Source organism: Budorcas taxicolor, chromosome 1 (genome assembly GCF_023091745.1).
Source record: "Budorcas taxicolor isolate Tak-1 chromosome 1, Takin1.1, whole genome shotgun sequence".
NCBI lineage: Eukaryota > Metazoa > Chordata > Mammalia > Artiodactyla > Bovidae > Budorcas > Budorcas taxicolor.
This window is the reverse complement of record NC_068910.1, coordinates 216544003-216556206: the sequence shown is the minus strand read 5'-3', so window position 1 is coordinate 216556206 and position 12204 is coordinate 216544003. Positions and strand designations below refer to the sequence as shown.

The 12204-nt window shown below is 54.0% G+C and overlaps 1 protein-coding gene across 4 annotated transcripts in view; it reads left to right on the top strand.

Annotated features, from left to right (window-relative positions):
• COLQ (collagen like tail subunit of asymmetric acetylcholinesterase) overlaps nucleotides 1–2889 on the top strand; it is a 63556-nt gene extending 60667 nt beyond the window's left edge. For all 4 annotated transcript variants that reach the window (XM_052635474.1, XM_052635465.1, XM_052635481.1 and 1 more), the window contains one exon: nucleotides 2240–2889. In XM_052635474.1, coding sequence (XP_052491434.1) covers nucleotides 2240–2309 — 70 coding nt within the window. In that variant the 3' untranslated portion in view covers nucleotides 2310–2889. The remainder of the gene's footprint in view (nucleotides 1–2239) is intronic.
• Nucleotides 2890–12204: the final 9315 nt, after the last annotated feature.

Sequence of the window (12204 nt, the reverse complement as noted above, 5' to 3'; positions counted from 1 at the left end):
GTGGGTGCCGCAGAGACCCTGCCAGCATTTGTACCTCACTTTGCTGACCTCGGCTCCTCCAAAAGAACCCCAGGAACGCAGTGTTCCTGCCGGCACCCCAGCAGTTGTTTCTGAGGCCCCCTCAGTGGGCATCCATGTGGGTCAGGATAAGCATGCCGGTGTCCTGGCCTCCACGAGGACATTTCCCACACCCAGGGAGCCTCTGCCCTGCGAGGGGGGTCTCCTGAGTTCTGTTCAAGCAGAATGGCGCCCCCCACCCCAGACCTCACCAGACCAGGGCTGCGGGGCTTCTGGGAGAGCTGGGGAGGCCGCTGCTCCCCCAGGCCCTGGCCTGTGTCTCTCGTGGCCTCAAAGTGGACAGCTGGGCCCTCAGGGATCCACCTCTCCAGCCCTTATTCCCTCCAGCTGTCCTCCTCTGTGGGATTGGACCCAAGCCCTGGGGAGGACTGGGGGACAGACCCCAGGCCCGCCCCTCTCCTCCAAGGAGGAGGGTCTCCTGATGCCTACCCCCAAATGCACAGCAACAAATCCAACTGGGGGGAAGAGCTCAGACTTGTTGTCACCCCTATTCCAAGCACCGCAGGCTGGGCCAAGACCCTGCCGCCTCTGCGTGTGTCTGCATGCACCGCCCTTCTCTAAAAGTAGGGAGGCTCCTGCCAGGCCCCACCAGAGAGTTGGCGAAGGGTCTGAACTGGCTGAAGGCCTGTGGAGCCCACTGGGCGTGGGTAATCAGACCTGGGGTACAGAGTGGCACGGAACCCAGGACTTACCCTGGCTCCCTGCTGTTACTCTCTTAATCCCAAGAAGCCTCGGGGCATGCTTGGGAAAGTAGGTGTAAGATAAGACAGAAACTCAGAATTAGCACTGGGGCATGTGTAGGCGTAGGCCGTGCTCTGCAGCTTGGTAGCTGTAGTCTTTAAATAGCTGCACAGTTCAGTTCAGTTCAGTCGCTCAGTCGTGTCTGACTCTTTGCGACCCCATGAATCGCAGCACGCCAGGCCTCCCTGTCCATCACCAACTCCCAGAGTTCACTCAGACTCACGTCCATCGAGTCCGTGATGCCATCCAGCCATCTCATCCTCGGTTGTCCCCTTCTCCTCCTGCCCCCAATCCCTCCCAGCATCAGAGTCTTTTCCAGTGAGTCAACTCTTCTCATGAGGTGGCCAAAGTACTGGAGCTTCAGCTTTAGCATCATTCCTTCCAAAGAAATCCCAGGGTTGATCTCCTTCAGAATGGACTGGTTGGATCTCCTTGCAGTCCAAGGGACTCTCAAGAGTCTTCTCCAACACCACAGTTCAAACACATCAATTCTTTGGTGCTCAGCCTTCTTCACAGTCGAACTCTCACATCCATACATGACCACAGGAAAAACCATAGCCTTGACTAGACGGACCTTAGTCGGCAAAGTAATGTCTCTGCTTTTGAATATGCTATCTAGGTTGGTCATAACTTTTCTTCCAAGGAGTAAGCGTCTTTTAATCTCATGGCTGCAGTCACCATCTGCAGTGATTTTGGAGCCCAAAAAAATAAAGTCTGAGACTGTTTCTATTTCCCATGAAGTGATGGGACTGGATGCCATGATCTTCATTTTCTGAATATTGAGCTTTAAGCCAAATTTTTCACTCTCCTCTTTCACTTTCATCAAGAGGCTCATTAGTTCTTCTTCACTTTCTGCCAGAAGGGTGGTGTCATCTGCATATCTGAGGTTATTGATATTTCTCCAGGCAATTTTGATTCCAGCTTGTGTTTCTTGCAATCCAGCGTTTCTCATGATGTACTCTGCATATAAGTTAAATAAGCAGGGTGACAATATACAGCCTTGACGTACTCCTTTTCCTATTTGGAACCAGTCTGTTGTTCCATGTCCAGTTACAGGTAAGCTGTTTAAATAAAGTTAAGAATCCAATTCTTCTGTCCCACTAACTTTGTTTCAAGATCTGTGGCCAGTGGCTGCCAAACTAGACTGCTCAGAAATAGTGCGGAGCCGTCTAAGGACGGAGCTGGAGGAGGGGGCGGTTGTCTCCAAGAGGCTGCGTTCAGGGCAAGGCTACCCACCAAGCCCATGCCCCCACACCCCTCGGCTGTGCTCAAGGGGGAAAGCCCCGGAAGCCTGGACCCGGCTGCCCCAGGCCCTTAGGCAGCTGGCAGGGGGAGCAGCCGTTTGCCGAGTTGCAGCGGAGTCCCAGGACGTGGCTGCGTCCCGGGCTCCTCCTGCCCACTGCCCCGTGTCCTCCCCCAGGTCGTACGGAGACCTGCGCTGCACGCCGTACTGCTTCATCGACTCCACGCCCTGCCGCTACTTCACCTGAGGGCCCCCAGGAGGAGGCGGCGCCCTGCAGCGCCGCCAGCAGCTTTTCTGCTCTCAGCAGACTGACTGACCTCGCCCCGACCTGGTCCAGTGTCCACCGCCTTCGTGCCACAGAAACAAGGGCAAACTCTCGCTGCTAAGACAAGCTTGTAACGCAGGCCGAATGCAGGAACCGAGGACCCCCGCGCCCTGTCTTCACCGCCAAACCCCGGCCTCCACCCCGCGCCCAGCGTGACCTTGCGGCGGGACGAATATACATGTCCGCAGGGCGCTTTGCCTTCCCGACGTGGCAGACTTGGCTCCGCACTGTTAGGCTCACACAGACTGTTTGCTCCCGTCCGCGGGGGGTGGTCCGGGGGCGCAGCCTCTCGGCCCCCGTGACCTCTGGAAACGCAGGCATCTCCCCGGCCGCTGGCGGGGGGGCTCCCCGGGCCTGGGAACCACCGGGTAGGGAGACGGGTTCTCTGGAGGTGGCCCCAGACCTTGGCCCGCTGAGACATTCCCCGCGCCCCCCCGCCCCGCCCCTGAGCTGGCCACAGCCTCAGGCGGAGGCCTTCGCTAGGCAAGCGCCCCAAATGTGAATAAGTACTGGCACGGCGGCCCACCCCGCGCTCTGCAGCCGCGCGGACGAGCGCAGAGCATCGGCCTTCTTCTGGACATTTCCAGAAGGGGCCGCTCTCAGGGCTCCCGGCCCGGGCGCCGTCCTGACCTCCCCTGGCTCTGCGCGCGCGGCCTCCGTCCTGTGAACGTCCCAGTGTCCATCCATCTCTCCTTCGGGACGTGCGCCGGCAGCCGCGCCGTCGGGCTTTCCCGTCCGGGCCGCGCCGGCGTCTGTCCGGGGCGCCCCTCCGGGAGCCCTGGGACCTCCCTCCCGGTCTGCGCGGCGCGTGGCTTTGTCCTCGTGTGCGCGCGCCTGAGCCCCGTTTCTACAGGATCGCTAGTCCTGCGCGTCCCTGAGCTGCCTTCCACCGTCGTATCCCCTGAGTGGGGCTTAGCTGTTGTTGGGAGACACGTCTTCCCCACTGCAACCTCACGGACCTGTTTGCTCCCAGATGGCCGGACCCTCCCGCCCGTGTGTACAGACTGTTCAGCGTGCCGTATCCTGGGCGCTTGGCAGTTGTGCTGCTGGCCTGTCGTGGGCGGGGTGGGCCCTGGGGTGGTGTCCCCAGAGGTGGTCAGTCTGGGTCCTTCTGCCTCTATTCCAAGTCCTGGGCTGATTGATATTCCACGGCCCACGTCTTTCCCATGTGAAACCACCGCCTTCATCCCAGCATCTCCGGATGGGAAATGAAGAAATAAAAGGCCGTGTACTTCCCAGCTGTGGCTCTCTCTTCCCTGGGGGTTTGGGCTGCTGTCCTAGGACTCCTGGATGGGATGAGGGCTCTGAAATCAAGTCTGGTTCCCAGACTCCACAGAGGGTTCTAGAATGGGAAGGAGTCCTGCTCCCCTAGGGACAACTAACGTCCAAGGAAGGACACTCATGTCCCAGGTCACCAAGCCCAACGCAGCCCAGTTTGCTCAGCCAGCCCTGCCCCAACCTTGTTCTGCCATCCCCTGTAGGAAATAATGCAGGTGAGCACTGCCCTCGGAGCTGGCCAGCAGGGCCCACGTCCTGGGTCCCAGTGCTTGGGGGCGCTGTTCTGGCCTTCCTCTGGCTGTGAGCCTCCCCACAAGGCTGCAGGTACCAGGACACCCCACTCCCTACCTGAGTGGTCCTGAGCCTGTTTGCAGGGCCGCATGGCCCTCTCTGCACGCCTGTCCTCCTGAGTGTGGCTCGCACATACCTGTCAGCGTGAGGGAGGCGGTGGCCGGGGACAGGCTGTCTGCAGGGGTCATCGATGGAGCTTGGGCACACAGGCTAGGCCTCCACGTGCACACACATCCTGGTGTGAGGTGGGCTGGGGCGGGGCTGGGGACTGCTCTCCCTGCGGGGCCGTGGGAGACTGAGGAATCTAAGAGGGCCAGGTCTTTATGAAGTTGTATTGTCAGGTAAGCAGAGCCTACTTAATGCATAAGTTTGTCAGCCTGATCCTCATGTAGGTACTCCTGTTGTGTGGGAGTCCCCATCTACGCTCCGGTCCCGGGACCCCACAGCATGAGAGGGGGGCCTGCCTCCAGCTCTGATATTTCTAGGGAGAGTTTTGAAAGACTCCGGAGAGGATTCAAGGTCACAGGTGTTAAGACCATCTGTGGAGTCGTTCTGCCCCTTCAGGGTTCTGAAATGGGAAGATGAAAGCTCGGGGAAGGTGGGCCCTGGGCCCCCATGAATGCCAGCTCCGCAGTGTTAGGGGGCAGCTTCCCCAGGGGCGGTGGCCCCTGGCCATCACAGGAACACCTCCCGGGGTCGTCTGCTGGTCATGCAAGGAGCTGAATTGGGCCAGAGGGGCTGGGAGGGTGCTGAGCTGCGAGACCCCCATGCCTGGTTCACGCCTGGTCCATCACTTCCCACAGCCTCGGTTTCCTACCCTGAGAGACGTGAGACAGAGGCTGACTTTCCCTCCACCTCCAACTGCTGATTTCTGCTGGTGGACGCTGCCCTCGGGCTGTGACTGGGCCAGTCCTCGGACGGGTCATGGATTCCCTCAGCTACTCTCCAGCTATCAGGCAGAGTGGCTGAGAACGGCAAGGCCTTCAGAATACAGTCGCCAAAGGAGGCTGTGTCTGTCCAGATGCTCTTGCTGGCAAGTAGCAGAAAATCCAACTTTGATTTAAACTGTAGGGTAGAATTTATTGGCTCAGATCACCAATGCGAGTTCTAGGAGTGGATTGGAAGTCGGGCAAGGTTCAATCAAGGCTCTTGCTCCGTCTCTTTGCTTGATCTGTCCTCTCAGCTCTCTGCACCTCTCCTGTTCATGCGAGCCTTAGGGTGGCCACAAGCTGACTGCTCCAGTTTCAGGCTGACATCTGCAGTTTGCAATGTCCACAGGAAGACAGAACATCTATTCCAGTGGCTCTCAAGAACTTTGATTTTTTTTCCCGAGGAGTCCCCAGAAAATCTTGTCTTGAGTCTTCTTGACCTGAGTCTTGTTGACACGCCCATTCTTGAACCAGTTCCTATTATCAGAAAAAAAGCTGCCTGCTGATCAGATCATAGTTGGGTTCCTGAATGCAGGATGGCACAAGTTTTAAGATTACCCTTAGCCCACACCTTGGGAATTTTCCAGAAGCACATAGGCTGTGTGGGGAGGGGGTGGCTGCTGGACTGGGTGTCAGGGAGCAGGAATGGAGCCACTGGCGGCTGAGTACACAGGTCTATTACAGGACCCGTCTCTCCGGTTTTGCTTTTCCGTTCAGCAGGAATGGGTGCTGAGACACTTAGGGTGAACCCTTGGCAGCCCTCCCCTCCAGAAGGCTCCGGGTTGGTTCTCATGGGTCTACTTGGAGAGGCTGGCTCTCTGAGGGTGAGGCCGGTCATGAAAGATGTGGTGTAGCTTGTGAAAAAAACCAGAGGACTTAGATGCACAAATCTGGACTTGAACCCTGGCTCTGTCCCCAGGGGGACTATCCTACTTAATTTGCCTAATGTCTCTGAGTCTCTACTTTCTCATGTGAGTCTCAGTTCTCATCTGGGAATTGTTGTTGCTAAGTTGTGTTAACTCTCTGTGACCCCGTGGGACTGTAGCCCACCAGGCTCCTCTGTCTATGGGATTTCCCAGCAAAAACACCGGAGTGGGTTGCCATTTCCTCCTCCAGGCGATCATCCTGACTCAGGTATTGAACCTGCATCCACTGAATTTTAGGCAGATTCTTTACCACTGAGTTACCTGGGAAGGCCATGCACTGGGAATAATTGTACCTTATTCAGCATTGTGCTGAATTTCAGAGATTTCAGAGACTGGTGGAAAACTATAAAGTTATGAAAAACTCGGGATGTTGTTCCTGAAAACCTCTCTCGGAAGCTCTGCATCTAGGGTAGAAACTGAAACTGCTTCTCTGGTGAAGGGGTGCACACGGCTCAGGTCTTCCAGGCAAGAATGGAACATTCCTTTTTTTTTTTTCATTTTATTTTAAAATCAATTTCGTATAATTGGAGAATAATTCCTTTACAATATGGTGATGGTTTTTGCCATACATCAGCATGAATCTGCCACGGGTATACATGTGTCCCCCATCCTGAACCTCCCCCCCCACCTCCCTCCCCACCCCCTCCCTCTGGGTTGTCCCAGAGCACCGGCTTTGGGTGCCCGGCTTCATGCATCAGACTTGCCCTGGTCATTCATCTATTTCACATGTGGTAATGCCCGTGTTTCAGTGCCATCCTCTCGAATCATCCCCCCCTCACCTTCTCCCACAGAGTCCAAAAGTCTGTTCTTCACATCTGTGTCTCCTTTGCTGCCTTGCATGCAGGATCAACAGTACCGTCTTTCTAAATTCCGTATATATGCATTGATAAGACAGTATTGGTCTTTCTCTTTCTGTCTTACTTCACTCTAAATTCCGTATATATGCATTGATAAGACAGTATTGGTCTTTCTCTTTCTGTCTTACTTCACTCTAAATTCCGTATATATGCATTGATAAGACAGTATTGGTCTTTCTCTTTCTGTCTTACTTCATAATAAGCTTCCTGACTTACGACAGGCTTACAGACTGCAAAGTTTTGACAGCCCATGATTTTAGTCTCAAAGTTTCGCAGTGATTTCTGCGCGGGTGGCAAGAGTGACAAGGCGAGGCTGGGGATGTCACTGGAAAGAAGGCGTGATGATGACCCTTCAGAGCTGCAGTGACCGGGGGACAGATTGCTTCCTGCTAACTCTCAGTTACCAATGGCTGGGCCTGCAGTCTGTGAACAGGGCATGGGGGCTGACTTGCGCTCTCCCAGTCTGAACTGCCTTTTTACTCTTTCACCAGTAATGGGAGCCCAAGCTCTATTAAACTGATCCCCAAGGATCCACCCCTGCCTGGGATACCCTACACCAGCCCAGGCGCTCCCATCATCACTAAGGAAGTGTGGGGATGGGGTTTGACCCCAGGCAAAGTTGTTTGAGTAACAACTTGGTAAGCAGTCTCTGCAGGAAAGTTGGTAATGAGGACAGAAGAGCCAAGGCTTGGGAAGACGGCAGGATGAAATTTCTGCACATCTTGGGGCAGACACACTTGTCATCCATCACCCTGAGAGCAGGGCACACATGGGTCAAACTGCTTAACCCTCCACATTTCGTTACAATTAACGGGCCAACCCCAGTGACTGCTTTACTTGGGTTATCCACCCGAGCCCTCCCCTAGAGTGGACGGAACAGATTTAAAGTTTCAAGGAAACTCAGATCTTCCTTTTGTGTGATAACAATGAGTGCACAGCTCGAGGACCTCGGCGACTCACCAAGGAAGCTGTTACCCTGGAGCAGCCCAGTTACCACCACGGACGCAGAGGCTCCAGGGTGTGGGCTAGGCCCCCACGCGCACCTGTGTGTAACCATCCTGGCGGGGCAGGGCCGGGGCGGGGCCGGGGCGGGGCCGGGGCAGGGAGGGGGGGCACACACCATGCAGGAGTGACGGAGTGATGAGTTGGGCCTCCCTGGTGGCTCAGACAGCAAAGAACCTCCCTGCAGTGTGCAAGACCTGGGTTCGACCCCTGGGTTGGGAAGATCCCCTGGAGGAGGGAGGGCATGGCAACCCACTCCAGTATTCTTGCCTGGAGGATTCCATGCACAGAGGAGCCTGGCGGGCTACAGTCCACGGGGTCGCAAAGTCAGACAGGACTGAGCGATTAAGCACACATACACACCCATCAGGTCATCCAGCACCCAACCCCCTGAGAAACAGAGGGAAAGGACGCCCACTGCCTTTATCAAAGCGGCTTTCTCTCTGGGGGCTCACCTGCGCTCCTTTCAGCCTCAGGCAGCTGACTTTTAGACAAGCCTCTAAGAAACAACCTTACCAAACCAGCCATTTCCCCTGCCTCTCTTCCCCGCCTGCCCCAGTCCCTTCACAGAAAGGGAAAGGAGCCCACATCACAGTGAAATTCTGCCCCTAGTCAATTCAAGGGCAATGATGAATTTTGTCTTCGATGTTCCAACTTATAAACAGTACATACCACACTCCACGGGTGTCCCACCCCAGTCACCTTCATCCAACAACTAGATGGGAAGTTCCCGGCAGTCATTGTGGTCACAGGTCATCACTGAGGCTTATCAAGGGAATTATATCCTGGGGCGGTGGTTCTCAAGATTTAGGGTTCATCAGAATGAGCTGAAGGGCTGGTCATTCTGACCCAGCAGGTCTGGGGTGTGAGAATTCGGGTCTCTAACAAGGTCCCAGGGATGCTGATGCTGCTGGACAGGGGACCTAGGAGCCTGCTCTGGGTAGATGTCTCACCTGAGAACCACCACAGTTCAGTCCAGTTCAGTTGCTCAGTCGTGTCTGACTCTTTGCAACCCCATGGACTGCCGCCAGGCCTCCCTGTCCATCACTAACTCCCGGAGTTTACTCATACTCATGTCCATTGAGTCGGTAATGCCAGCCAACCATCTCATCCTCTGTCATCCCCTTCTCCTCCTGCCCTCAATCTGTGCCAGCATCAGGGTCTTTTCAAATGAGTCAGCTCTTCACATCAGGTGGCCAAAGTACTGGAGTTTCAGCTTCAGCATCAGTCCTTCCAAAGAATATTTAGGACTGATTTCCTTTAGGATGGACTGGTTGGATCTCCTTGCAGTGCAAGGGACTCTCAAGAGTCTTCTCCAACACCACAGTTCAAAAGCATCAATTCTTCGGCGCTCAGCTTTCTTTATAGTCCAACTCACACCCACACATGACCACACATGACTACTGGAAAAGCTATAGCCTTGATGAGATGGACCTTTGTTGGTAATGTCTCTGCTTTTTAATATGCTGTCTGCTGCTGCTGCTGCTAAGTCACTTTAGTCATGTCTGACTCTGCATGACCCCATAGACGGCAGCCCACAGGCTCCTCTGTCCCTGGGATTCTCCAGGCAAGAATACTGGAGTGGGTTGCCATTTCCTTCTCCAATGCATGCATGCGTGCTAAATTGCTTCAGTCATGTTTGATCCTGTGCAACCTCATTTCGTTCTCCATAATATGCTGTCTAGGTTGGTCATAACTTTCCTTCCAAGGAGTAAGCATCTTTTAACTTCATGGCTGCAGTCACCATCTGCAGTGATTTTGGAGCCCAAAGCAGACAAGGCCACAAACGCAGGGGAGACAGCTGGGGACCCCGAGTGAGTAGCTCTTTCATTCATTGAAGGAGGATGGGTCTGTGTCCCTTCCTCTTGAATCTCGGTGAGCCTTTGACGGCTCTGACCGATAGAACACTGTGGAGGTGTGACTTCGGGGCCAGGTCATAAAAGGCCATGCAGCTTCTCAGAACACATGTCCTACAGGAAGCAACCAGTGTTAGGATGACACACTCCCTCAGCCGGCCTTGCTAGAGAGGCCAGGTGTGGCCCCAAACAAGCCTGCTTCCAGCCAACCCCGCCGCGGGCCAGACACAGGAGAGAAGGCGGGCCTGTCCATCTGCTGACTAACATCAGTTGAAGCCACAGGAAGCAGAATTGCCCAGCCCAGCTCTGTTCTAGTTCTAAAAGATTCCATCATATGAAATGGCTATCTTTTTAAGCCACAAAGTTTTGGGTCAATTTGATACTTAGCAATAGGTAATCAGAGCGGCGCACCGGGTTGGAAAGGGTAGGTTAGCAAACCACACGCAGTGAATGGACGGGGCCCTACGGGAGCCCGTGGCCTGGGCTTGGCGCCCTCTGCAGGGATCAGTTCAGGTCTGCCTGAGCTCCTCTGGCCTTCCATCCACCCATCTGGCCAGGAGAAAAGCCAGAGGCCGGAGCAGCCTTACCGATCCTGTGGCCCAAGGTTCCCAGGCAAGCTGGGGACACGCCACCCACTGGCGGGGCGGGGCGGGGTGGGGCGGGTGGAGAATGACTGCAGTAATCACCCATTAATTGCCACAGCTCCCGAGATCCAGTGAAGTTTGTCTTTCCTCCATGGGTTCCTGCCACCCTTGATCCTGAACTCAGCCCAGTGACCTCCTTTGGTCAATGAGGTGTCAGCAGTCTTGGCGTCCAGAGCCCCTGCCCCTGCGATGGCCAGGTGCCCAGGCCCAGCCACTGGAGGACGGGACATGGAGTTGACCTGAGCGGCCCGCGCTGTGTGGGCTGAGGTCACCCCAGACCGATCTGTCAGACCCCAGGCACAGGAAGGGAACAAGACCAGAACCGTCCAGCCAGATCCAGTCTAAATTGCAAAATGAATACTTCCTATCTTAAGTGTCCAGCTTTGGGATGGTTTGTTACCTACTGCTGTAACGCGCAACAGTTCACTGAGGATCAGACTCCCTTAGGTGATGGACACGCACCGCCACTCCCGAGAGTCTGGGCTGTCTCCCGTGTCTGGCATGGGAGACACTTGCAGGGTACGTGGCCGAGGATTCCTAGCCTTGTTCTCTGAGTGTGTAACTGTGTTCAGCCCAAATCCACCGAGCACCCAACAGGTCAAAGACACCAGCAAATTCAAAAGGAACGTGGTCACTTTCAGCCTGGGAGTTGTCAGGGGTGCCAAGACCACCAGACAGGAGTGGGTGCTGCTGCAGCCCAGGTGTGGAGCGTGAGGAGGCGGGGGGGGTCGCTTCCAGACTGTGTCAACTGGGGGTCAGGGGTGTGCGTGAGCCCTCTGTTGCAGCATGGCGGTCCAGGTGAGCTAAAGTGACTAGGAGACACATCTAGGGAGTCAGTTTAATGCCCCCAGGGTTCTCAGACCAGTACAGCCTCAGACTCCATGCGGCTTGCTACAGCCGTCCTTTAGTTCTGATCTTCACGCCTCTTAAAACAGAAGTATAAATCCTAACAATCAGAAACACCAAATTAAAAAGGGAATCAATTTAGATAATTAGCCTTAAGCACAAAGGATTCTTAAAAGAACCCCGCCGGAAGCCAGTGTGAGGAATCCCGCCCGTGACAAGGTCACGAGGAAGGAAGCTGACATACGCAAGGCGTGATCAGACTTCAGGGGTCCCCCTGGAAATTCCTAAGCATGTACCCCAACAAAAAAACAAAAATCTGCCGGCTTTTGTGCTCTGCTTGTCCACTTTTCTGATATTCTCTGGAAAAAAGTCAACTCAGGGCTTTAGTCTTCTGCATTTGAAAGGGATGTTTCAGTTAAACCCCCTCTGATTGCTCTCTAGCTTGCCTAACAGGTTCCCTGGACCTCTCACAGCTTGTGAATTGCTTACAGCCCCCATCCGAGAGAGGCATAAAGCTTAAAAGCATCTTAAAGATACAGAGCCTTTTCTAAAGAGTTAAAAACCATATTGGTGATGGGTTTTCACTGTTGAGTCAATGACTGTTGCCAGGCCTCCATATTTTTTATCTTTTAACACCTGAAGGATATTAATCAATGTAATTGGGATATAGAAAAAGGAGTATAGTAGTTTTGATGTTAGCAACACTAGACTTTTGAGTTACTTTTCTTTTGTTATAAATCACTGTACTCCTTTCACTTGTTATAAACTGCTGTATCTTTGCTATGTAAGAATGTAATTTTATTTAGTGCTTTCTGAGAATGGCACCAGACTTTGGGAAGATCAACACAAATAAGTCTTCTGGTTGATAAACCCTTATCAGAAAAAAGGCTGTAAAATGTTAATTTGCCCCTGTTAGCCAGAATATGATGTAAATCACCTAAGACTTGTGTATGCAATTAGGTATGCAGAGAAAAGCCTGGTTTTGATGAGTCTGGACTGCTAACGCTGCATAACTTTGTGTTACCCACTGATCTCCATGTTTTATCAAAAGTATAAAAGGCCTTCTGAATGATAGAGGACGGAGCCAGTCACTGGACTGGTTTCCCCCTTGTCTCTCTCTCTCTTTCTCCTTTTCTCCCTTTCCCTCCCTCTGCTCTTTACTTTAATTTCAGGCTGAATTCCCATCTG